At 37.4% G+C, this 25,996-nt stretch overlaps 1 protein-coding gene across 8 annotated transcripts in view; it reads right to left on the bottom strand.

Annotated features, from left to right (window-relative positions):
- The window catches only part of EPHA6 (EPH receptor A6), a 504,987-nt gene that overhangs the window by 70,772 nt on the left and 408,219 nt on the right, over positions 1-25,996 (bottom strand). For all 8 annotated transcript variants that reach the window (XM_048934207.1, XM_048934201.1, XM_048934203.1 and 5 more), the window contains 2 exons: positions 16,002-16,063; positions 3,484-3,693 (listed from right to left, as the gene is read on the bottom strand). In XM_048934207.1, the coding sequence (XP_048790164.1) occupies positions 3,484-3,693; positions 16,002-16,063 (272 nt within the window). The remainder of the gene's footprint in view (positions 1-3,483; positions 3,694-16,001; positions 16,064-25,996) is intronic.

The following is a 25,996-nucleotide window of genomic DNA, read 5'->3' as shown; positions in this document are numbered from 1 at the left end:
GTGTAGGGAAGTAATCTAGCAACTCATGGGAAGGCAATTAAGCTGAATACCACTTGACTGAAATTTGATCACATGCTTTAACTAGTTGTTCCATCTCCATACCCTGGAGCAGACTAAGCACATCAGCATAACTCTTAGTAACTTGCTTCTTTCTACCTCTCACGCATACTCTGAGACATGAGTACTTAAAAATGTTTGATTTATATGTCAGCACCAAAATCATGCTACAGTCTTTTCTGCTGCTGTTAAAGGTTAGAATCCAGAATGTGTGGTCTGGAAATGTCTAGTGGCTGCCAGCAGCTGGATTCCTGCACAGGAGCTCAGTAACCCTGGTAAAGAAAAATTGGTATCGTCTTGCCTCATCTAAAGACAACCCCTTCAGGATCCCGTTGGATTTTGTACTTCTGATTTGGCAAAACCTTTTGACAGTCCCTCTGTCTTGTTTTTCTGAACAGCTGCCAATAAACAGGGTACTTCACTGTCTACAGTTAATTCTTAAAGTAAATGACTAGGTAATATGCTTGTCGAAGGAATGAGACCATTCAGAAACAGTTACTTCACATCCCAAAATCATTTGCATCCTGTTTCTCTTTTGAGCAATTCATCACCCCCCTTCATATTCCTAACTTATGTCAATGAGAGAATATTGAAAATGTTCTAACGTGTCAAAGTTATATAATAAAGTAAAAAAACCCAACAACCCAAATTAAGCCTTAATCTTGAGCTGCCAGAAGTTTCATTACTTGTCAGTGTTTCTATACCTTACTGCTGTCAATCTATTTTATTCCTCTAATCAATCTAATAAATCTGAAATCTCCCTGGATGAGGTATTTTAGCCAAATGGCTTGAGAAGAATTAAACCCACACATTTCGAGTGACTCCATAAAGAGTAACCAATAATTTAACTCCCTAGTAAGTATTAAGGAAAGAATATGTTGTACATACTAAGGCAAAATTCAAAGATACACCTGATGATAAAAGCTTACAATTATATTTTTTTATGAGTCATGCAGTTCAGTTTTTAGCAGGCTTTCCAACTGCAGAATACCCAAATGCAGAATCTCGAGGTGTCACCATGAACAGATACCAGTGTAGCCCTTTGTGCAGTAGTGACACAGATCATGATCTATTCATACATATGTACACATTTTGCTATATACAAGTTTTCCTGGAGACCCATGGCTTTTTTCTAAGTATTGTGAATATATTTCAAATTCAAATGAATCCACATCATATAAAATAGTGGACCTAAAAGAGGGATGCAAGAGCCTGGATGTCCTCTGTATTGACAGGAATGCTTGCTTATATTCTAGAAATGTCTTTTCATGAGCTGCTGTTGCCTTGGAAACCAACACAAAAAAAAATTTAGTCTCTATAGGGCAAAAACCCACCACACTTTTTTGTATATCTCATAAGTTTCCTTATCTTTTCCTATCAAATCTGAAAAACAAAGATTGGCAGTTGGGTATTACTAACTCTTAATTCATACTCCCTATTCAGAAATTATACTTCATTTAAAGTTTTTCTATAAATGATAAACATAGTTAGGAAATAAGATTTACATTCATTGTCTCAATAGGTTGGCCAACCTAATAGGTTAGCCAAACCAAAACAAAAAGAAGTCAAAAGCTGTTTCCTGATTTTTAGGGGAAACATGCTGTCCTCATACTGTGTTACCTTGGAGCACCTGACAGGTTTTCCATCACTCTTTCCTGAACAGTCTCCTAACAAGCATGAGCACAGAGTGTTGCAGTATTCTAAGAAGTTTCCTTTCTTGCCTTCCCCTATCACAGTTACTGCTTTTTCCAGACTGATTCTAGATTTTTGCCCTGCATGTGGGAGAATGCACCAATAGAAACAACACAGCATCTACTCAAAATCAATATACAAAGAGGAAGAAAATGTACATGACAACAGCAAGATAAAGCAAAAGATGTCAGTCATCTCTATCTCAAGGCTGTGCCTGCTGAGATGTTGAAAATCCTCTAGTTAAGAGTGCCACTTAGCTTAGTTTTGTGAGAAGGAAACCCATTTTGCCATAGAGCATGACAGCTTTATAAAATCTCATTTGTCTTTTACTTCAGTGAATTTATCAGAACATATTTATTTTAGAGTTAAAGAGACTCTGCAATACCATTACTACAGCAATATTGAATGCAACAAATAAAACAGTACTTACTACAATTGCAGTTAAATTAGATGAGTTCCTCATTTTGGCCTAAATCACTTTTCAAAATGAAAGTACTTACGGAGAAATTACTTAATGCTAGTTTACCATCTCTATTAGCATTCTGTCACTTTGTCCTATCACAGAAACCTATGTAGGTCTCTCTGAAAGTAATACCTCCTACTTATTTCCATGGACGCTACAGCAAATAAGAAGACACTGTTTGATAGAACAGATTCTCAGCTACAAAACACTCTTTTTCAACACAGTTACCATCATGAGCTATGCATTTTTCTCTATGATGAACAAGGGCTTGTATGTTGTGTTTATCAAAATCTGTACCAGCGGAGGTGACTCACTGTCTCTCTTGCCATTGCTGAAACGCACCACCGACTGCTTCCCTGTGCTCACATTCACTGTTTGGTCTCCATAAATGCTCAGTAAGTGTAGATGAATCAGTGAGTGCCATTTTTTCTGCATGGAGAAATTCAGTGACACATCTTTGCTTCTGTCAGACTGTCCCTCTGTTGCCCTCTGTTGCATGGCAACAGAATCTAACAGAGTTTTAGTGGGAAGGTTCAGCCTTTACTGCCATACCACCAATATCTGCCTCTGACATTGTAGGTTAGCATCATACAATAGGAGGCATTACTTTTGGAGCAGCCTTGTGTAAGTTCAGTGACTTGGCTCTGAAATAATTTTAGTTTCACGGATAGGAATTAAAGTTACTTGAAATCAGTTTATTAAGATTCTTGATGTTGTGGTGATCACAAGAGGAATGTTGTTGAATATTTTGCAGAGATGAAGAAGTGCTGCATCTGAGCTTGAAATTTTACTGGCATCACTGTGATCCGTTCCCTATCTGCTTCATACTATAGTTGAAGTTTAATTTTTCTTTAAGTCAAATCTGAACAAGCTTCTCCAGATTTTACTTCACTGAAGAAAAAAATCCAACCAACCAACAAACCAGATAACTAACCAACAAACCCACAAATATTCACTGTTACAAAAACAAATTTCCTTGTACCGCATGATGAATTTTAAGTATTAATGATGAGACTTAAACCTTGACAAAATGGTCCTACATGCTTCAATAGAAGGTAAGCTAAATTATATCAAAATTAAATTTAAGGTGCAACACTTCCATGAGATGAAGCAGTGAGAGGTTTTCCTCCCCTCCTGTATGTGCATATCTTTATAACTAAAGATAAATGAACGAAGTCAGCCAATTCAATCCATTATTCCTATGGCTTAGATAAATCTGAAACAAAAGGGGCAGAGCAACAGACCGTTCAAAATAGATAAGACAAACTTACACTTGTTGTATAAGCAGCTTCAGGATCATCCTCCAACACCCGTGACAAACCGAAGTCGGAGACTTTACACATGAGGTTGCCGTTGACCAAAATGTTACGGGCTGCCAGATCACGGTGTACATAGCCCATGTCTGAGAGGTACTTCATGCCAGATGCAATTCCCCGCAGCATGCCCACCAGCTGGATGACTGTGAAGTGGCCATCGTGTTTCTGCAAGTAAAGATGCAAGTTCAAGGTACACATCTAATTTTCTTGACCTTTGTACTAGTGACATTAGATAGAGATTGTATTTAAGATGTATTTGTAGCCCTGCCAGCCAACCCAACCAATGCTGGCATATTTTTTCATTTAACTTCCCCAGCAGCACAAGCAATCTCTCCTTGTGCAGCTTATCTCCCCCTTTTATTTTTTTTAACATTTCCACACTCTGCATTATCATTCCAATGACCACACCTAATGTATTTTACCCTCTGTTACCATGAACGCTTTCCCCCACTTCTTAAAGCAAGAATGAAAATGCACAGAAAAATCTGTTCTGCACATAATACCATATAACCTCTGCACACTAAGGAAAAGGAAGGTTGGGATGAAATTTACAGAGTAATGCATGGTTTCTCCAGTCTTCCTAGCTGACTGAGAAGCCACTTAGACACAGACCCATCAAAGTATTACACTCTTTAATTCCTGCTGGAATCTATTGGTGTTGAACTTCAAAATATGAATTATGTCATTAATTGCACTAGTCTATGTGGTTAGTCTTGGGCCTTGCTTTTCCATCTCCAAAATGAAAATTATTGCTTCCATACCTCTTAAATCAGAAGTCTGCTCTATCTATCCCATATAAGGCAGACTGCTGACAGCAGCATTTCTGTGACCTCAGCTAACAGACATTTAGCTTCTCATGGATTATTCAGTAAGCCAAGCTTTTATGTTAGCAAGAAGAGACATACAAATACAAACAACTCTTCCCTGCAAGCAAGTTAACTTTCCATTTTCTCTTTTAACACTTTCAGCATCAGGCTACATACAATTAGCACTCAGGACATTTCTATTGCTTAATTCATAAGCAACCAGGACTGCTTAGCCTGGGGAAAAGGAGGCTGAGGGGAGACCTTATTGCTCTCTTCCCACATCTGAAAGGTGCTTACAGCCAGAGTGGGGTTGGTCTCTTCTGAGTGGTGACAGGATGAAGGGAAATGGCCTCAAGTTGCACCAGGGTAAGTTTAGGTTGGATATCAGGAAACACTTGTTTACAGCAAGGGTTGTTAAGCACTGGAATAGGCTCCCCAGGGAGGTGATTGAGTCACAATCCCTGAATGTGTTTAAAAACTGTTTGGATGTGGTGCTCAGGGACATGATTTAGTGAAAGGCTGTTAGAGTTATAGTTAGGCTGTGGTTGGACTTGATAATCTTGAAGGTCTTTTCCAACCTGAGCTATTCTACGATTCTGTATGTCTAGGTAAAATGAATTTGGAGGGAAGAACTTTAATTTAAAGCCCAGTAAGTGTATTAGATTTGAGAAACTGAACAGCACAAATATGCTCATCCCTGAGCAGCAAATTATTTTTAGCATATCTATTAGGAATCAATTTCTTTCATAAGATCAGTTGGAAGAAAAGATCAAATGCACTAGTACATGAAATCCTAGACTGGAGACAACGTTCACTGGGTAACAACTAACAATATTGCATCCAGCTATAACAAAAGAAGACAAAAGTACCGAAGAAGCAGTAAATTCAATATACGCATGCTTAGATTTCAAAGCTGCTATTCTGAGCTAATATAGCAGAATGACAAAGTTATTTGCTATTTAATGTATGAACGACACAGTCATCTCACAGCCTTTTCCAAGCAAAGCACACTTACTGACACATCTTCAAAAAAAAGCTACTTATGACAAACTCATAGCAACTTTTCCCCTTAAGCATTCTCACCACTCTTGTTTATGTTCTGTAATCTTCAAGTACTATCCAAATATGAGCAGATAGTTCTCATCATGCCACAACAGTAAACCTAACCCTGCTTTGTTGTCTCCACCAAAGCCTCTGGTAATCAGCTAGCTCTGCAGACAACAGTCTGAGGGTTGCTAGCTGAGGATCAAGATCCAAGCATGACAATGATATATTTTACATACAGGAATCCCCTGTTACAGATATCTTAGATTTTCCTTTCCTACCAAAAGAGTAAGGAACCTTTCAGGGTCCCAAAACATGTCAGTGACAGATAATTTAAATAAAAGTTGCCATTACTGATTAAGCAATGAAAGACAAAATACAAGATTCTTAAAGACCTTAAGCCTGTTCTAATAAAATAATAACATCAACCCTATTTGGTATTGTATCCATTGAAACCATGCTGGATTTGATTTTTGCTTTTTATTTAATAATACAAACTCTTCAATTCACTAAAACTTTATTGAGCTGGGTTGCAGTTAATTCTTTTTGCACTTATTCTGTATGAATAACTCTTTTTCATTAGCTTTCTGTAGAAACAGGATTTGGAGTAAGACGCCCATGGCTTGTTTTTGCAAAACAAACATCCCCCTAACAAACCACCAAACAAAACCAACCCTCCCCCCTGCAAACTCTAGGTCTTACCTTTTCCTTATCATCATTCACAGTTCCATTCTTTCAACCTCACAGTCATCTGCAACACTTCCCTTAACCTTTTGTCCATTTAAATCACAAGCATTCATTCCTTTCTTTTTTAATTTGTTCTCTTTCAAATCTAGGCCATGCTTGACTGATTTTTTCATAAAACATAACCTTTTTTCTGCTACTTCCTCAGTATTTTCCCTACAAGTATAGCAGAAATGCTTTTGCAGTTCTCTCTCTCTCTCCTTTCACATTTCTTTGAGCTTCTGCCTTGACATAAAAGTTCAGGCTTCTTATCTTCACCTTTAAAGAAATGACAGACTTGCTAACAGACCAGTTACGATTTTATTACATTTTCTTCCTTTCTCCAAACATTTTTCTGAATCTTCATCCACATCTGTTCCTGTCTGTCACTTCTCATTCTTGGTTTTACATTGTTTAATACCACCCTCATATCTGGAAAAACTGTATTTTTACTGTCAGCAAAACAATTTCTTCTGTGAGTCTCTCTGTAATCACTTCTGCGTTGGTTTCCTTGCCAGATGTATTCACTTACCATCTACAAACTGTTATCTTCAAATACATCAAAATATTTGTCTGATTTAACGTGACCAGGAGAGAGACCCGGGCCACATTTAACCCTTGGGAAATTCAACTAGGCTGGTGAATGCTATGTACAAACCTGGACTCATATCTTCAGAATCTGTAAATTCCCATGTACATTCGTGAGTCAAATCAATCCTTCAGCAACTTTCCATTACCTTGTTTCATTTGCTTGTCCTAAAGGGACACGATATGCTCAACTAAATGATATGGCAGCTGTTATCTGGGGCTTTATTCTGATTCCCATGACTTATATTTGAAATATGCTTTTGACAGGATTCCCATTGGGGTGTTAAAGGTATTAATCAATACTGGCAGCAATTCAGACCCCAGTGGACTTACCACATTTATCCTATCATCTCATCAAATTTTAATCAGACTTTAATGGCTTTGCTAAATAAACTTTTATTATCAGCTGAATATAAATGCAGTATCTGTATGGTTCTCATTTATGCAGGTCTATGAAAAATGTTTTCTGCTGTTGCAGTTTGCCTTCAAAAATCTTACGTGTGAGAAATATTCTCATTATAATACAGAACCTTCAATAGCACTGATGTATAATAAGGCAGTAAAGGGAGTTGGCTATTTCAGGGAAAGAAGGAAGGTATTTTAAGTTTCTATCATTGTTTTCCACTTCACAGTTTCCAACTCTAGTCTGCACGATTTCAGTTCTTTTCTACAAGACCACAGATTTTTCCTTTTCAGAAGGTTTTTTTCTGTTTTAATACCGAATAACTTTTTGGCAGAGTGGTGAGTCAAGCTTCCTGTACTGTTTATGGACTATTGTTCCTGGAGAAGATAAATCTACACCAAAATTCACTTCTAGACTCAAAGTAAGATCTCAACACTTTTATGATCTTACATTCTGACAAGTACAGATTATTTTAGATCTTGTTGTTGAAGGAGAAAGTCACTGAGAATTGCGTTTCTAGATCTAACTTGGATTATCTTCGCCACTGATGGCTGCTATGGGTCACTATATGAAAAATCTAGTTTTTGCTATCACTATTTGACAGTGCAAAGTAAATCATAGCTTTTTATTGGGATAGATCTTCCTATGTTCAGTTTGAAACTTGGTACTAACAGGAAGTGTAATTCATGCTTTGTACCATCTTGTGGATTGCAAACAAATCAGAACTGAATTAGATCAACAATCAATTTCATCTTGAATGAATAGCTACTAGGATTCCGTACAAATAATAACAACTCATTTCATTATGCATATAAGACTGAATATATGACTGAAATTAATTTAGTTTATTTTAAATGCTACTGAATGATCCTACACCACAAGAATCAAAATACCTCAGAGAGTACTAAAAATATAAAATCATAAAATGGATTAGGTAGGAAGGAACCTTAAAAGCCTACCCTACTTGAATCCCCCTGCCATGGGCAGGGCTGCCACCCACCTGAGCAGAGAAGCTCAGGCTTCTCAGGGCCCATCCAACCCAAACTTGAATGCCTCCAGGGATGAGGCATCCATAGCTTCTCTGGGCAGCCTGTGCCAGTGTTTCATTGTCCTCTGAGTAAGGAATTTCCTCCTAAAATCTAATCTAAATCTCCTCTCTTTTATCTTAAAGCCATTCCCCCTTGTCTTACCATTTTCAGACCATGTAAAAAGTCAGCCCCCCTTCTACTCATAAGCTCCTCTCAAGTACTAGAGGGCTGCAATGAAATTTCCCTGGAGCTTTCTCTTCTCCAAGCTAAATAAGCCCAACTTCCTCAAACTTTCTTTGCAGGAGAGGTGCTCCAGCCCTCTGATCACCTTTGTGGCCTCCTCTGGACCTGCTCCAACAGATCAGCATCCTCCCAGTACTGGGTCACCCAGGCTTGGACACAGTACTCCAGATGGGGCCATACGAGGGCAGAATAGAGGGGGACAATTCCCTCTCTTTCCCTGCTGACCACTCCTCTTCTGATGCAGCCCATGATACAGCTGGCATTCTGGGCTGCAAATGCACACTGCTGGTTCACATCCAGCTTTTCATCCATCAGGACACCCTAGTCCTTTTCCACAGGGATGCTACCAATGAGATCTTCTAGTCTGTACATAACTCGAACTCCTCCAAAACAAGCGCAATACATTCCTGTTGCCTTACTGAACCCCACTTTTTGAGCCTGCCGAGGTCCCTCTGGATGACATCCTTTCGTTCTATTGCGTCAACTGCATCACTCAGCTTAGTGTCATCAGCAAATATGCTGAGGATGCACTTGATCCCACTGTCTAGGTCATTGATAAAGTCATTGAAGAAATATTGGTCCCTGGGGGCCACCACTCATCACTGGCCTTGGATTGAAAAAGACCCAGTGATCACATCCCTTTTGCTATGACAATTCAACCAATTCTTTATCCACCAAACAGTTCATGCTTCAAACCATGTCCTGCTAATATAGAAATAAGGATATGGGTGCAGGATCACGTCAAAGGCCTTGCGCAAGTCCAGGTAGATTATATCAGTTGCTTTTCCTTTGTCCACTGATGCTATCACTCCATCATAGAAATACACCAGATTGACCAGGCACAATCTGCCCTGGGTGGAGCTGTGTTGGCTGTTTTGTACCTCCTTCACAACTTGCACGTGCCTTAACAAAACTTCCAGGACGATCTGCTCCACGATCTTCCCAGGCACAGAAGTGAGGATCACAGGTCTCTACTTCCCTGGTTTTTCCTTTCTTAAAAATGGGACGGATGCTTCCCTTTTTTCCAGTCACCAGGGGCAGTTAATTATTATACTGCCATCAGAAGGCAATATAGATGCATATCTTCCTCCCAGTGGGAAATTTTTTATTATTAAAAAAAAATGTTGCAAGACTGAGCTGTTCTAGGTTAGGATGCTAATACTCCAATCTGGTCAGACCAGTGACAGTGGCCTTGTAACCTGTTACCCTACTTCCTTTCCCATCTACAATAACCAGAAAGGGCTGTTCTGTCACAACCATGTGTCCCTGTCTACTTGAGTGCACTGGAATGCAGCTGTTAGAGCTGGAAGGGAATTTGAATTGGATACAGATCACCTTCTTGCCCTGTGTCACTCCTGAGACGCTTTTCTAATCTGCACTTAAAGACAGTCTGGGTCAATATTTCTTATCCTACCCACAAGGACCATCTTAAATAAGATCCCTACGTTTTACTAGCATAGAGGATGGATTTTAATCTTTTTCACAACTGCTTTTTAAATACATAATATCCCTCTTGTCCTTTCCTTTGGCTTGAAAACAAGTTCAGAACATAGACCTCTTTTTCTCAGTATCTGTCCTTTTTTTTTTTCAATTTTGTTCTGTACTCTGCCCAGAGAATTCATACAGTTCCTGAAGGATCTGAAGTGTTATGGCCCAAGGGCGATGTAGTACCTTGAGGCCTCTCTAGGGTCAAGTGAAGACAGAGGGCCACCTCACACACCCTGCAGGAGATGCTCCCATTTCTTGACTGCAATGTGGTATTTGTCATTTTCACAGCAAGATGATATCTCTGACCTAATGCAACACCTAGATTCATTCTAAGCAGTAATACTCTGTTCTCTACTCTGTACCTGATTATTCCAGTTTCAGTGGAGTATATTGACCTTGTCCTCACTTATTTCTAATTAGTTTCTAAAGCCAAGTAGTTAATAAGTTACGTCTTAAATTTGTTGCAATGATTTTAAATTCTACCTTTCTTTTCCTGTCTGACTGCCTTCATAGTCAGCTGTTCATTGTCTAAAAACTTTTGAAGTTTAATCACAGTTTCAGGATCCAGAAACTCATTAAAAATATGTGGAAATAAACAGACTACAGAATAGTACTTCTTCATATAAATTTCCATCTGAAGTCCACTGTCTGCATATTGTACTGCATCCATGTATGGAAATTTTGTCTAGACCAGGTTTCTCTAACTACTCATAAGGATCTCACATGATAGAATTTTAAAGCATTAGCAAAGACAAGATTTATGACATACTTTTTCTATATCCACAGAGCCTGTATCCCATTACAAAGGGAAAACAGACTGTTCGACATAATTAGTTCTTGGTAAATCCATGCTGGATCATCTTATCACACTGTTATCTTTAAGGTGCTTATAAATACTTTTTTTGATAATTTGTTCTAAATATGTTAGAGCAGTTTGACATTAAGCTGACTGTCCTGTAACTTCCTGACTTCCATTTTCACTTCTTTTTAATACATGGCTGACACAGACTCTATTATAATCTCCTAGTTTCTTACTTATTTTCCACAAATTCTGTAAGATGCAGCACACTGAAACTTTCCATATTCCACAAATTCCTTCTGGCTTCAAATACAAGACTGTTGTAAATAATTCATTGTTGCTCAGTAGGAATAATATCCACAGGGATTAAAAAAATCCAGTATTTGTAAAGGAACTTGTCACAGCAGTATCAGAAATAGTTGTTTTGCCTCTCTTTCACAGGGTGAAACACTGGTTGAGAAAAAATGTTAGCTTTGTAGCATCACCAAATACTTCTCAGATCATGTGCATATTCACTGCTTCCCATTTCACTATTAAGGTATCACATTCACACAAATTCAGTTTCTAATTACTCAATTTTTTTTTTTTTTTCTTCAGAAGAAAAAGTGCATATCAGCAGTCTCTAGTGTAGGCTTTCCTCTTTCTAGAGTAGTTTCTGAAAGCAAAATAAATGAAAATGCTGCCTTTGCCTTTGCCCCAGCAGGAAAGGAACATGTCTCCAATAAATAAAAGTGCACATGGATGTTGTGTGTGAAAGCAAAATAAGGAGTGTTAGTTATGAGCTGTAATGTTGTTGGTTCCCTGGAAGCAGATAAATAAAAAGGAGAACCACTAAACTTAGAAATGGCCATCTGACTTCTGTTCCCCAAAGCTGACTCTGCCTAGTGAGGCCATGTTAGATGGATTTACAACACATACGTACAGCATCATTTTATAGAAATTTCTACCAATCTTCATTTTTCTCCTTTCTCCCTTACCCTCAGCCTCACTAAGAGCAGGAGTCTGCTGCAGCAATTAAACTCTAGTTAAAAATGGGAGGGCCTGATAGCAAAGCTGCTCTGAGAATAACTTCATAACGATTACTGCATCAAAGAACAATATATCATAACATTATCTCCTTCTAGTAACATAATTTTTCACATTTTTTACACTAATCTTAGCTGCTGCTAGACATGCCTCAAGGGATTAAAATTTGGTGATGAATTTGTGGGTCTCATTTGCTGTACAGTCTGCTGCCATTAATGTTTTGAAATAGTTAAGCACTTCCTAATTTTAAACAGAAACTTTAGAAAATACTTTCTTTGGAAGAAGAAAATACATGTTATGAATTTTAACATACTATGAATGCCTGTAAATAAATCAATGCTTTTAAGATTATTTTCATTTTCTTAAGTGAAAGGAAATGTGTCAGTTTTCAAATAAGAAGGGGAGCATTACTATTGCAAATGATAATGGAGAAAAAGGCAGGAAAACTCTGTGCTTACCCAATGCAAATTAACCCATTCTGCCTACAACTCAGAGATTCACAAAACTGGGCAAGAATGGAGCGTCCTTCTTTGAAACCTCAACATTCATGCCTTCAGGGAACAGTCAAGGGAAAATGCTGGAAAAAACAATCTCAGGAGCTTCTTAATCCACATATTCTCTTTCCCAAATGAAAATCTGGAGAGGGATGACGAGGGTAAATCCCTAAAAAGGCCAATGAGGCACTGCCACAGCTGCCCCTGGACAAGCCCAAGGCCAGGTTGGATGGGGCCCCGGGCAGCCTGAGCTGGTGGGAGCAGCCTTCCTGTAGCAGGAGTTTGGGGCTGGCTGGGCTTTTAGGGTCCCTTCCAACCTGGGCCATTTTATGATTCTATGATTCTGTGATTCTATTTAATAAGCACACTGCTTATTAAAAAGGTTCTAAATTTCTAAGACTATTCTTTATTTATGCATTTCTTGACTGTCTTTCTTGTCATATTTATACACTGTATCAACAGGAATGAAAAAACTTGTCTGACTGCAACTATCCTAACTACAGAGTACATTTTTCTATGAGCTCTGATATCTGCCCTTTTAACTTTTCACATGGTTCCTATTTTCCTCACATGCTTGGAGGATAAGTGATTGCTAAGATCTCCATTACACAGGTGGGTGACAGAAACATAAAGACATCTGTTCTAGCCAAAATATAGTGTATGTGAAGTTGGTAACAGAACAGGAAATTGCTGAAATTTCAGCCCATTTCTTGCGACACACAGAATATTCCTACCTGACAATAGGATGATTAACTTCTGTGTATCAATCTTACATGAGAAAAATGATACTGAGGTTCATCTTACAATAATGAGTTTTATATAACTGCAAAAATAATGCTGGTTTTTTTTTTTTTTTTTTTAGGGAAATTAGGTACCATGTATCTCCAGCAATTTAGGTTATCTGGTGGTGCACAATCTGCTGTAGTTAACTGCCATCATCTTACAGAATTGGTTCTAATGAGCTGATGTCTTCCCATAATGAAAATATCTACAGCATCTTTGTATTGCAAATGCATGCCAATTTTTTTAACCCAAAAGCTCAAAGTTAACAGCTTAGAATACAGGATATTTTGTGGGTTGAGGAAGGCATAATTTAGCTGAGCTTGCAGTTTAATTCATACAGAGATCAGCAGACAAGGCAGTAGTTTGGGAGAGTTGGCTGCATAATCAAAACCAAAACACAGCACTGAAAATGATGAAAGATGGGTGTATCCTGGCCCAGTATTCCAGGAAACTGATTTACTTTCTGATCTCTGCCATGCATTTCCTGCAGAATACTGTGAAGATCACTTAACATCTTGGTGCTTTATTTCCCTATGTGTAAAGCAAGGAAATGAAGACTATAAAGAACTTAGGTCAAGGGGACTTCTACTTAGGAATTCAGGGTTCCTGGCATAACTTGTTTGCAAAACCTCTTCCATGATGAGTCTTCTGGACTGCACTCACACTGCTCATCATGTCACAGGGCTTCCCTTTGAGAAACTGTAATTGATCCATGTTTGTACGCTTTTGGAGAATGACAGGTTGGAGGGCTGTGCTAGTTAAAGTCTGCAGGTTGCGGCATGGAGGAAGTCTTTCTTACAGCAAGAAATTATTTTTTTTCTACACTGTTTCTCTGTAAAAAGACTTTGCACTATAACAAGCCATTATTTTAAATAATATGGAAGATAGATAATATCATAAGCCTTTCCAAATCTAAGCGCACAAAAACTATTACACTCACCCAATATCTTTCACTAGGGTTGTTATGAATAAAACCTCTTCATTTATTTCTATCTTCACAAAAGCTTTTAAAAGTGTAGACTTCTGCAGGAAACAACTATTATTAATGAAGCAGCTGGGTTTCTTTTTAAAGAGGTTACTTTGAAGCCATTTGCTCTGCTAATTATTAACAGAAACACTGATGATATATCTACAGTGCTTTGGGACACTGAATATTATCTAAAATCCTTTTAAAAACCATTTCAGGAGAAAAAGCCATATCAGAAGTGTGAATTAAAACTGTAAAATAATACACATGGAAACCAGCAGCAGAAATGATTAGCTCACATTTCCCCCCAGCAATTTTGCCCGCAATTTCTTATGCAATGTGAGAAGTATTGCTTCACAACATCGTAATTTTGCTAATGTCAGTTGACAGTAAAGTATCTCAATAAGTAGTAATTGTTCTGATGAATAAATGAATGTGAATAATAACATATGTAGATATAATAGAGCAGCTCAGAGAAAGATAATTTTATGGAATCAATTATTTCATTATTTGTTTTTATTCTCCTGCGTGAAATTTTGCACACGCACACACAGTGACTGCACAAAGAGCACAACTGGGCTCAGGCAAATCTTCCTGGGTCACCACGATAAAATTACAGAACATGGAAGCCCTAGGTCCTCAAATGAGCAGCAGTCTGTCTGCTTTCTGCAGGCAGATAGTGAGATGATCCAGAAAGGCAACCGGGGTTGATTTTTTAAACCAAATTGTTTTCCAGAAGACAACACCACACTACCTCCAGAAAGTAACTTCATTTTGACAGATTATCAAATTCTCACCAGAAATAGCATTGTTGGTCTTTCCAACAAACTAGACGTCTGTCAGATGTCTTGACAGACAAAACCAAAATGTTATTCAGGATAGTCAGTGAAGAGCAAGGGATGCTAGGAGTGAAAAATACAACGGAATAACCAAAAGCAAAAGGAATGGAAAACAGTGTCTTGCAATATCTGAAATAATGGGTCTGATGTACTTTCAAAGTAGTATCCTCTGTTCCAGATGCTGTTCTTTTCTGGTGGTTAGCTCTTTTCCCAAACTGCTGTCAAATAAGTGCTCTCTGCATGACTGTCTCTCATTTCTTTGTATCTGTTTTCTTTCAAAGGTGTTGGTATTCTTTCCCTCCTGCTTATTCACTGTCTTCCCTTATCATTTCCTTCTTCCTGCATCCCTCATCATCATCATCTAGATTTCTCTTTGTTGAACACCTCTGCTTGGCATTTTGGGACACCCTTTCAAACATGTCCACAAAACCACAGTCCTCTTCTATCCCCAAACCTCATCTACAGTCCCACCTTGCATTCTACAAGATGGAAGTGGCAAGGCACTAGGCTGGTAAGGACTGCCATTTACTTTCTAAGACAAATTTGACATACTTGACAGTCAAATCATTCACAGAGGTTATGTCATTAGGTCTCCAGAGATTTCCAGTGGTTGATTTAACAAAGAGACTACTTTAAGATAAGTTTAGGTTAGGGGGTCATCCCTTTCTACTTTTCTAAGAAAAGATAAATACAAACGTAACAACATATTTTCATGCTTTCTATAGCTCCTCTTTAATGTTTGTAGAGTGGCCTTTTGGGGTTAATTAGCACTGAGATACTTCACCCATGAACTGTTTTCTAATTCAATTTGTTTAATGCAAGAAACCATAAATAATTATAAATCAATTACCAAGTTTATTCTACACTTCACCAACCAAAAGAATCAAAACAAAGTGTTTTTGAAGGTGATTGAGCAAAATGAACAGCTTCCATAAGCCCAGGTATTTGTACTTCAATTTATCTTTTCCTTCACAAAAACACTAATCAAAATACATTTTGCTATGGGAGCTACTCTTGCAAAAGAAATCAATTATGTTCTTAAGTTTAAATCTTTTTTTTTTTTTTTACAGCTATGCTCTAATGTATCACTGTACCTTAGAAATGTACCCTGGGGAAAATGCTTTTGTTCTTCACTAAAATTCCATGAATAACATTATGTAGGAGTTAATTTATGATAAATGATTTAAAATCTTAACCTAGAATGACTTCTTATTCAAATGCCATCACAAAATGGTACCTCACCCGCAGAAAGGAGTCAAGGGATCCATTCTCCATGTATTCAACTACAATCATTACTGGTCTGCCTGCAAAACAGCAAAGAAACACGTTAGGATTACAGACATATTATGGGGTTTTTATATTTCCAGCTGTTTGGCACAGATTAGTCACATTATTTAAATATGTTGCCCATTTTCAAAATCCTCATTTATTTGTGTTATTCTCTAAGGATTATTTTCTTTCCTTTTTTTTTTTTTTTTTTTTTTGGGCTAACAATAGTGAATTAGCAGACTGTGCATCATTTGCTCTGGTGTATTCACACATTAAAGAGAATGAAAAAAGTGACTATTACTTCCAAACAAGAGTTCTTGCTGTACCTCCAGCTAAGAACAGCTCTATCTAACTTAAATATACTTTGGGTATGTATGTATCTTTCAACAATACTTTAGAATACATTTGAGGCAAGGAAAAAGAAGCATAAGCAATCTCCAAGAAATTGCATGGTCAGTGCCATGATTTTCCCTCTCAAAGAAAAATACTGTAACAATTCAGGGGCATACAGATAGACTCAAAAATAGAGTTAATGCACAAAAGCCCTCCTAGATTTGGTGTGCATATGTGCACATATGAGTGCATGTTTCCCTAATCCAGCAGAATTCTGAGTTCATATGTTTGTATGTTTATTTGTGTGTATACATTAAGTTACCCAAGTAAAAGTTCTGCCTAACCAGAATAGCTTTCCTGTTTGGTTCCAGGACAGCATCATATCCAAATTCAGCCTTCTTTAAAACTGAATTACAAGCTATTTTAATTTCTTAAGAAAACACCCAAATATAAAGACAAACTTTTAACCTTGACACTTCACTAAATACTGTTTCACTGTTTATATCCAAGACTAAGCCACCACTCTGGAACTGTCTAACAGGAGAGGCTCAACAGGCATGCTAACCAGGCTGCACCGTGAGGTCTCTTTTAGAACTGTTAGTATTGTACATGAGCCATTCTACTCTATGCAGTGTATGCTAATAAGATAGCAAAGGAAGTAGAAAGTCTCCAATTGGCAAACTTTTCTTTTCCTGACAATGCCTGTCCCTTTTGGGATTTATGTGAAATCAGTGCTGCTTCAAGTGGTGAAGACACAAGTACTCCCTTTCCACGTTCTGTAAATATTAGCTGTTCCAGTGTTTTTCAAATCCAAAAGAAAACTCTTTTAGGACTTTTCCCCCATCTTTGAAATTACCGTTATGTTTTATGTGGACACTGTGACGACAAATAAACACAACATTCAAGGCGAGAAATTACAGAATAGCATTATGAAGATTCCAGCGCAATTTTCCATTTCTGTACATGCCAGCATTCTCTTCACTTTGATTAATAATGGAGGTGTTAATTAAACTGTCTACAATACACAATAAGCCACAGATAGTTATCTTTCCTATGTTGTTACAGTTCACCTTGTATTTAAAAAACTGAATGAGCAGTTTCTCTGTTCACAGTATCACAGAACTCTAGGAGCTGGAAGGGACCTCTGGAGATCATCCAGTCCAACCCACTGCTAAAGCAGTTCCCTAGAGGCTCCCTTCCCTGAGTGTCAACACTGAATTCCACATGTACTGGTGATGCTTGCTGATGTGGCTTATTTTTGTCTTTCTGGAGTCTCTCACAATATCTTTTTCTTCTAATTTCTTCTAATAAGATTTGGTGTTCTTGTTGTATTCACTCACATGTTTAAGTTCTCAATGAATAAAACAGTGCTTAATAATGTTCGGACAGTAGACATATTTGAGTATGTGCAAAAATTTTCAGCTACCTACTTGATTTTTATCAATAGCCTTTCTGAAATGGAAGAATTACCAAATTATCAGCTTTTTCTTAATTATTATTTTTAAATGATCTCACCTGCAAGTGTGAATCTATTACCTATTCAGTTTATTTCTTTTCATCGGCATCTGTTGATTAAACTCTCGTTTTGTGCTTCTAGAGTTCAGAGAACTTTAAAAATTAATGCTTTCTTCACTTTGCTTATGCTGACTAGTAGTATAGCCTACTCTTTTTAGTTTCTGAATGTTTTACAAATCTAATAACATCAACTGTCAGAAAATGTAAGGTAAGACACAACCTGATTTAAAAGGGTTGGAAAAACAGGTTGAGAAAATCAAGTGGCCATCTCCATCCATAAAGCACAGTTCCCTCTGTCAGGCTGCATTGGTTACCAAACACACAGTGCTGTACTTTGTTCCATGGTCAATACCTTGTAGAGGCACTTCAGTGATTCCACTGTGCACGTGTGTGAACAGGCTCTCCCATTCACAGATAAAGGAAGGGGACTAGCAGTCGGCTCTGGAGAAAGTGGCTGAGATGTTGGGATGTGAGTCTTTGGTAAACGCAAGGAGAGAATCTAACATTGGACATCTCTATGCAGACAGAGCCACTGGTCCCAAAGGCAGGCAGTGGACAGATGGCACCATACTCTGCGAAAATCAGAGATCCTGATATGAATACCCACTGAAATCCATCAGTACCAGATCTGGGAAGCAAACTGAAAGCACAGCTCTACTTCTGATGACCTAAACATGATAAAGCATGATCTGGGATCAGCACAGGACTGCCATAAAATAAAATCCCTGGTTAGTTGCTGTTAGTTTCATATTTTAGCAGCAAAGAGCAGATGTTATCCTTTATATACTTTGGTATAATCTGAGTCCTGAAAAGATTAAGGTCTGTGCAGAATCTTGTACAACATGGAATACTGCTTTTGGTTTAAAGTGTACCACAAAAATGACTTTGAAAAATAATACCAGCAAACTAGCTGGCAAAAAAAAAAAAAAACTAACAAAAAGAAGAACAAGAAGATGACATAAATATTACTTAGATTATGAAAATCCATGTTGTTTTCATGATACTGAGAAAGATGAATTTTTCATCCTCAGAACAAGGACTGGAATCAATGTTGATAGCATGGGGTAGAGAAGTCTCTGAGAAAAGATATCTGAGTATTTTATCATGGGGTTATGCAATTCTGGAAGGCGTAGAATTATTTTCCTATTTTTATGATTGCTTACACAGATGAAACATGGACAACCTTACTTGAAGGAACAGATTTAAAGATGAACAGAAATAGAAGGCTGTTGGGGAAGATGTAACTGTGAGCAAGTCAGCAAAGAGTTTTCAGACTCCTTGATAGACCCTATCAGTGTGAAACCTTGGGAGTCTGGAGTGTAAGACAGAGAGCAAATGGTATCTGTTTGTGTCTAAGGGTAAACAGGAGGTTCTTTTTGTACGTATTGTTAATCTTATCACACTTAAGAAACCTTTCATCCTTTATCACTGTGCTTTGGGAGAAGCTAGACCAATCAACTGATTAGAGGGACAGGAATTCCTGGCTTGTAAGTGAATGGTATATAAGATGTATGTTGAACACAATAAAGAGAACAATTCTGAGGACTACAATGATGCTACAAGAAACTGTGAGAGTTCTCTAACTCGACTGAGCAATGACAGAAGGCAATACAAGATGGGAGTTGGGGAAGCTCTCTAGTTTAAAGACTTGACTAACTCAGGTGAGTGTTTTCATATAGAAACAGGCACTAAACAGTACATGAATAAGAACCACTCATTTTACAGTCAAGATCCATATAAGAGAGGGCATGGAATAAGGACACTGAAAATGGTGTCAGGTTTTTTTCAGGATAAAAGTTGAACACCTGAGAGTTAAAAGCTGCAGGTACTGCCAGAAGAGAGCGCTCAACTTCATGGCAGAGTTGGGGGGACAAAATACAAAATGGTTTGAAAGTGGATTCAAGGTTCTAGTCAGCAAAACAAGTCATTCTTGCACCAATTTCAGACACCCAGAAGTGCTTGAGTGGGGAGTACTGTAAGAAAACATTTTTAAAGTATGCACACTACATACTAAATACACCAATATGAAACTACAATCCTATCTATACATGGCATATTGACCCACTTTGACTGTTTCTGTAATTCCTGCACAGCTCTTAACTATTTCTACCTTACCCTTCCACCTGCCTCGGGTACTGGAGAAAGTAGCATTCTCTGCTTGCACAACATAAAAGGAGCAGCAATGGCAGACCTGTCAGACTCCCTGCATCTAGGGAAACTGGACTGAACACATGAAAGCAGTATCAGTGCTTTATGTGATCCAGAAAAAGGAACACGGATTCCATTACTCAAAACTTAGATGAATCTGCAGGAGGTTCTGGGGTTATTTGTGGTTTTTGATGCAAACATCACCTGGTGACAGGTGGCTGACTGATTTTGACAAAGTATTCATTTTTCCCTGAGAAAGTTTGTCATTAGAATTCTCCCACACGGCTCTACTGTAATGTCAATGAAACAAAACCAGCATAAATTACAAACATCCCATCTTAGTGTCATGCCACCTCAGAATTCATGTTACAGTTTTGTGTTTTTCACTGATCAATCTGCTTGACATTTTTTTTATAAGCAAAGGAAAAAAGGAAGCCGTGTGATGCAGAATGATGTGAAATAGCAAGCACATTTAAAATTCACAGCATACATGTTTTAGTTCTCTTTTTTTTCCATAGGATTTTGATAGCATGTAATCTAATTGAATGGTAGAGTGACGCGTAAGGAGGAGAATTTGAAGTGTCATATCAATGCCAAAATATTCAGCTTGTTGTCTCCTGTTGTCATTTTAAATAACGCAGCAAGGCCCACTTTAATTAATGTTTTATGTAAGATTAATCCACAAAAAAGAATGCATTTAGTATATGCTCATTTCTACAGTCTTTAGTTTTAACTAAATCTTTTATTCCCATTATGGAAATAGAACTTTTAACATAAATAGAATTATAGAAACATTCATGGAATCATAGAATGGCCTGGGTTGAAAAGGATCACAATGATCATCTAGTTTCAACCCCCCTGCTATGTGCAGGGTCACCAACTACTAGAACAGGCTGCCCAGAGCCACATCCAGCCTGGCCTTGAACGCCTCCATAAACAGGATATTTACTCTTCCACTCACAGAGCAAAATCTTTGAATCTGCTCTCTAGTTCTTCTAAGAAAATACTGCTCTATCACTTCTGCAGATCCATTGTATCATCACAGTTTGAAAATATTGTCCTTTGAGCTGTTTTTCTGTAATTATATATTGTATTGATTATATATATAATGAAAAAATAATAATATTATATTTTTATATTGTGTATTTTACACTCACTACACAAAAACTCACTGTGTGGTTGTTTACACTCAGTACCCAAAGTGCTGCAAACAGTTCTTCTAGTTCTCACACAACAACAGGAGAATGTGCTGTGGACAAAATAAGTTTTAGCAGACTTCAGCTTCTGTAGCCTCTGATTCCTCCTAATTCACTCCTCTCATGTGCCTACAAAAGAGATTCTGGAAGGTTTTGAGGAAAGAAAGTAGAATTGTAAAAAGAAAGCAGCTGCATTGTTCCCATGATTTTTTTCTTGTTCTTGTCTTTTCGTGAGAGAAACAAAGAGAATGCAGCAGATGGTAAAAGCAGAACAAATAGTAGTATTTCATTAGTTGGAGTTAGTTACTTGTTTCATTCCTGCTGCTTATGCTTACATGAACATTAAAAACAGAAATGAAAAAGAAACACCTTCAGCATTATGGTGAGATGTCTTACGTATTCCTGGACAGGAACAGGAACAGGAGACAATACATTTGAAGAACAGCTCTAAAAGATGCCACATGAGCTATTCTAAGTATATCCAAGCTTATTGGAGAGTCTTCTTCTATTTTTCAAAACCTTCATATACCCTTGAACCATGCTGACATCTCTGGGCTTTTTAAGAACCACTTTATACTGACTTGAAAGAGGTTTCAGTAGTATTTTCCTGAACATCTTCTAGGACTAAAACACTTGTAACTGTTTATGATGATGTCTGGGCATCATCATAAAGTGAGCTATTTAGCAAGTGTGGAGAATGGAGACCTCTTTTTTTCATGTCCTACACTCAGAGCTCAATCCCTGTTCTACATTTCAAGTTAAATGTTAATAAACCAGAACATTATCTCATTAATTATGTTACTCACTGATCATCCATATTTTGGCTGTGAAGTACTCTTTGCCTGCCTAATGGTAAAGTTCACATACATTCTCAGCTTGAGCATCTGTACTCAGAAAACGCATGCCATTATGCATAGTGTTTATAGGCTAGACATGCCAGTTAAACAGCACTGATGCTGGAAAGGAGAAACTAGAAGAGCTATTTGGCTCAGATATTCTAGAGAATGCAATAAAAGAATCAGTTTGTTAGTCAGCAAGAAAGGTTTAGCAATTTTTGTTCAACAAAAAAAACCAGCCACTTTTAGGTACTGGAATCCAGAGTAGGGAAAAACACATTAACTGAAAAAAAAATTATTAATGGTTACTTTTCTCATTATCGGAGTACCATAAAATTATAGTTGAGTTTCAATATGCATAATTGCTCCTTGATGGTTCTTGTTGAGCAATTTTGTTCAATAATGGTCTGTCAATACAATTTGCTTTCAATTGTCACCTTCTATAATATCAAGAATAATGGGCTCACTCAGGTGCACTTTGAAATTATAGGAAAATATTAATTTTAGGGGAAAGAAAACTGATAATCACTCGCTTTAGTATTCTACAGTTGTCTGAGGTTTTTGAGAAGCTCCATATAAAAAATGTGAATATTACCATATATGTGGCTTGTTGATATAGTCTGAATACTGAACACTATGGAGAGAAGTGGGGAGATTTGCTTAACAGGGACTTTTCCATAGTTACTCATAGCTTGACACTCGTTTCTAGTTGTTCTTGTTAACAAAAAAAAATCAGAACTTGAAAGAAACAACAGTAAAGGTATTTCGTTTCCCTCCCCTTCTTTCTGATCCATCAGGTTTATAATCTCTCCAACACCCTCCAACAACAGCAGCAAACCATACCATTTTCTACATCTAATTTCTGTCAGGTAATACGGGTTTACGTTTACATTATGTGTGACTGAAATCAAGAGATGCAAATACACAGCTGGAAAAGGGAACTAAGAGATCTTCCAAAATGGAGCAAACACTACTAGTTTGGGCAAGTAAGAATTTGAAAAAAATAGAAGCAGCACTGCAACTTAGCTATTTATTTTCAACATGCACACGTGTATGTGCCCCTGTAGATATGAAGAAATGGCTAAGCTTCTTTGTTCATGCCAACATATGTATGATGAGGATGTAGACTATTGGACACTTTAGAATTTCTATTCAATTTTTGCAAGGATTTGAGAAAAGGTATACTTTGCTTTTGTGAATCCATTGGTGATGAACCATTACAATATAGATTTGCATCAACTAAGTTGTGAATCTGTGCTGCTAACAGGTGGGATAATGAGAGACTAAAAAAACTGTGACAAAAATAACAGCTAAATGAAAAGGAAGCTTTTCTCTTTAAAGGGACTTTTTTTTTTTTTTTTTTTTCTTTCTGCAAAAACATAGGACAGATCTTTGCAGGCCTCCTGAAGGCCTTACTTCTAATGAAACATTGTATGGAAGTGGCAGACTTCTGATGAACTATCAAATATAAATGCTATTGCATTAGTATAGCTATGATTAGGTTTAAAAAAAAAAATCTACTTTTTTTTTTTTTTTACATCTTTTATGAAGAAAGATGTCAAGTCCCATGCCTGCAACACAAATTCATCTTTAGCCTTAGGTTGGCTATGTGAATGTATGTGAACCTTTCACATACATGAACCTCTGTGCAATGTAAAACCCAACACCAGATTACATGCAACTCAACACTGGCTGTCAATGCAACAGTATAAGTAAACGCACTGCCTCCTCCCCTTGCCTGAAGTGGAAAACATAAAAGGAAAACAAGTGCTACTCTGCTCTGCCAATAAGTTTTCCAGGTACTTCTCTGGGAGTCTTCCCAGTTTAGTTCTTAGTATTTAACTTCAACAACATATCTGGGGAATTCTGTAAAAAAAATTACTTTAAATGTTTCTTTCTTTTTTTTTTTTTTTTTTCTTTAATAGGATTTTTTTTTTTTTTAAATTTTTCCTATTTGGACTATTTTGGAGTAAATCTAGCACGTAGTTTGAGTTAAATGTTTTAGTAAATAAAACCATCTCACTGTCTTTGTTCCTCATGACCCTTACAGAAGAATAATGCAGGCATTTTAAGCTTTCCACGTAGTTTAATTCACCTAAATCTTACACAGAAGCTATACATGAATTAGTGTATAATTCAGCAAAGTTATTAAATGGTAAGTATTTTTGTTAGGCTTATGACAGGTACTGTTCAGTATGAGCTCAACAATCTCAGATAATGGAGGTGAGGTCACAGCGCCACCAGACGCAGCAGTCAAACATTCTTCCCTCTAGTACAAACACAAAATCAGCAATTCTCTCACTTTTAGTAAGAGAGGGAAAAGGCTGGGGACAGGGGAAGCAACAAGAGTCCAGTGGACAGATGATTTTGCCCACACATTACTGTTAAAGAGCCAGAGACTGCCACGATAGCATGGGTATTAGTCCTTGAAAACCTTATGGGTGGAGTTCATAGAATCAGAATAGTTTGGGTTGGGTTGGATAGAACCATGAAGATTATTCGGTTCCAACCCCCTTGCTGTGGGCAGTGTTGCCCTAGATATCTGTTTGTTGGTAAAGCAGTATTCAGAAAAAAGGTCAGGTATTGAGTGCAATGTTTTTCAACAGGAAGGGACAAAGGGTGCCTTCCTTCTCTTTGTGCTCAAGTGACTACTACTAAGGATGAACTTTTTTACTGAATCATAAAGAGTAAGAGATACAGTTCTGACTTTCTCTCATCTCAGATCAGTACTCCCTTCAACAGAAGATTTTTTTTTCCTTAAAAAAAATACAGCGAGTGTATTGGGTTTTGGTTCACACATATAGCAAAGTTGATTTTAGTAATTTAGAAAGTCAGTGTGCATTGAAAGTGGCATCCTCTGAATATCACTGCAACAAAAGGAGGCAATACAGAGTTAAGATTGTGCTTAACTGTCCACAGGAGAGGAACTGTTCACTTAAAGAGAAGTACTGTGGATAAAGTTGTTAGGATACATATCTTAATAGCAGTTTCTGACTTTTAATGTGGAGTTTCTTGCCACCTGCCCACTCCTACACCAACAATCTTTCTCAAAGAAACACAAAACTTCCATTGGATTTGTCACATCTCCTTAGTGGCTTTCAACTACCTGATATTCTTCGTTTTGCAAAGGATGGGCAGCACTTGTCTCTCTCTATGGGGTTGGTTCTGGGCTCTTTTTTGTTATTGATGTGACCAAACAGCATTTCTATTTTTTCCCTGTTTGGAATATTTCATCAGATCGAATTCTTAGTAAAAGACACTTAATAGCAAGAGACTATGAAACACTCTTACTAGTAATCACACTAAAAGTTATGACTTAAGTCCAAAATGTGATGCTTTACAAACACTCAGAAAAACAGCAGTCCTGGGGATCTTAAAAATGGACAAGAAAAACTTGTAAGTAGCTAGGTGAAAAGCCAATTTATTAATGAAGTTAAGGCATATTTAAACTAATAGAATCAGTGATATGCTACACATAACACAATACTCAAAACAGAATTCAGGGGAGGGAGGGTGCTGGGAGTATTTCTTTTTCCACAGAGCTGTTTTGTGACAGATACCATTCTCATTGTGATGCTGACTGCCAAAATTGCCTAATGACTATTGAATAATGAAATATCCTTCGGAGAAAATATATGAAAAGCATTTTACAGACTGTTGACAAGACACCTAAAGAGTCAATGAAAAGACATTAAAGTTGCTCAGAAGCTTCTATTCAAAGAAAGAAAGCAAACAAAGAAATAATAGCACTTAAATAAATAAATAAATAAGTAAATCCCATATTGATTAACATGTATTGATGAGGCTTGTAATTTTCACAATGGATAAAACAAGGCACAAAGAGGTAGAGCATTTTCTTTTGTATAGCAAATCAATACCACGTACGCCATCCTTCAGATTGCCTCCTAATTGTACCAGAAGACAATTTTTTCTCTTTAGC

This window comes from Lagopus muta, chromosome 1 (assembly GCF_023343835.1).
Source record: "Lagopus muta isolate bLagMut1 chromosome 1, bLagMut1 primary, whole genome shotgun sequence".
NCBI classification, from domain to species: domain Eukaryota; kingdom Metazoa; phylum Chordata; class Aves; order Galliformes; family Phasianidae; genus Lagopus; species Lagopus muta.
This window is presented reverse-complemented; position numbering and strand designations above follow the sequence as displayed.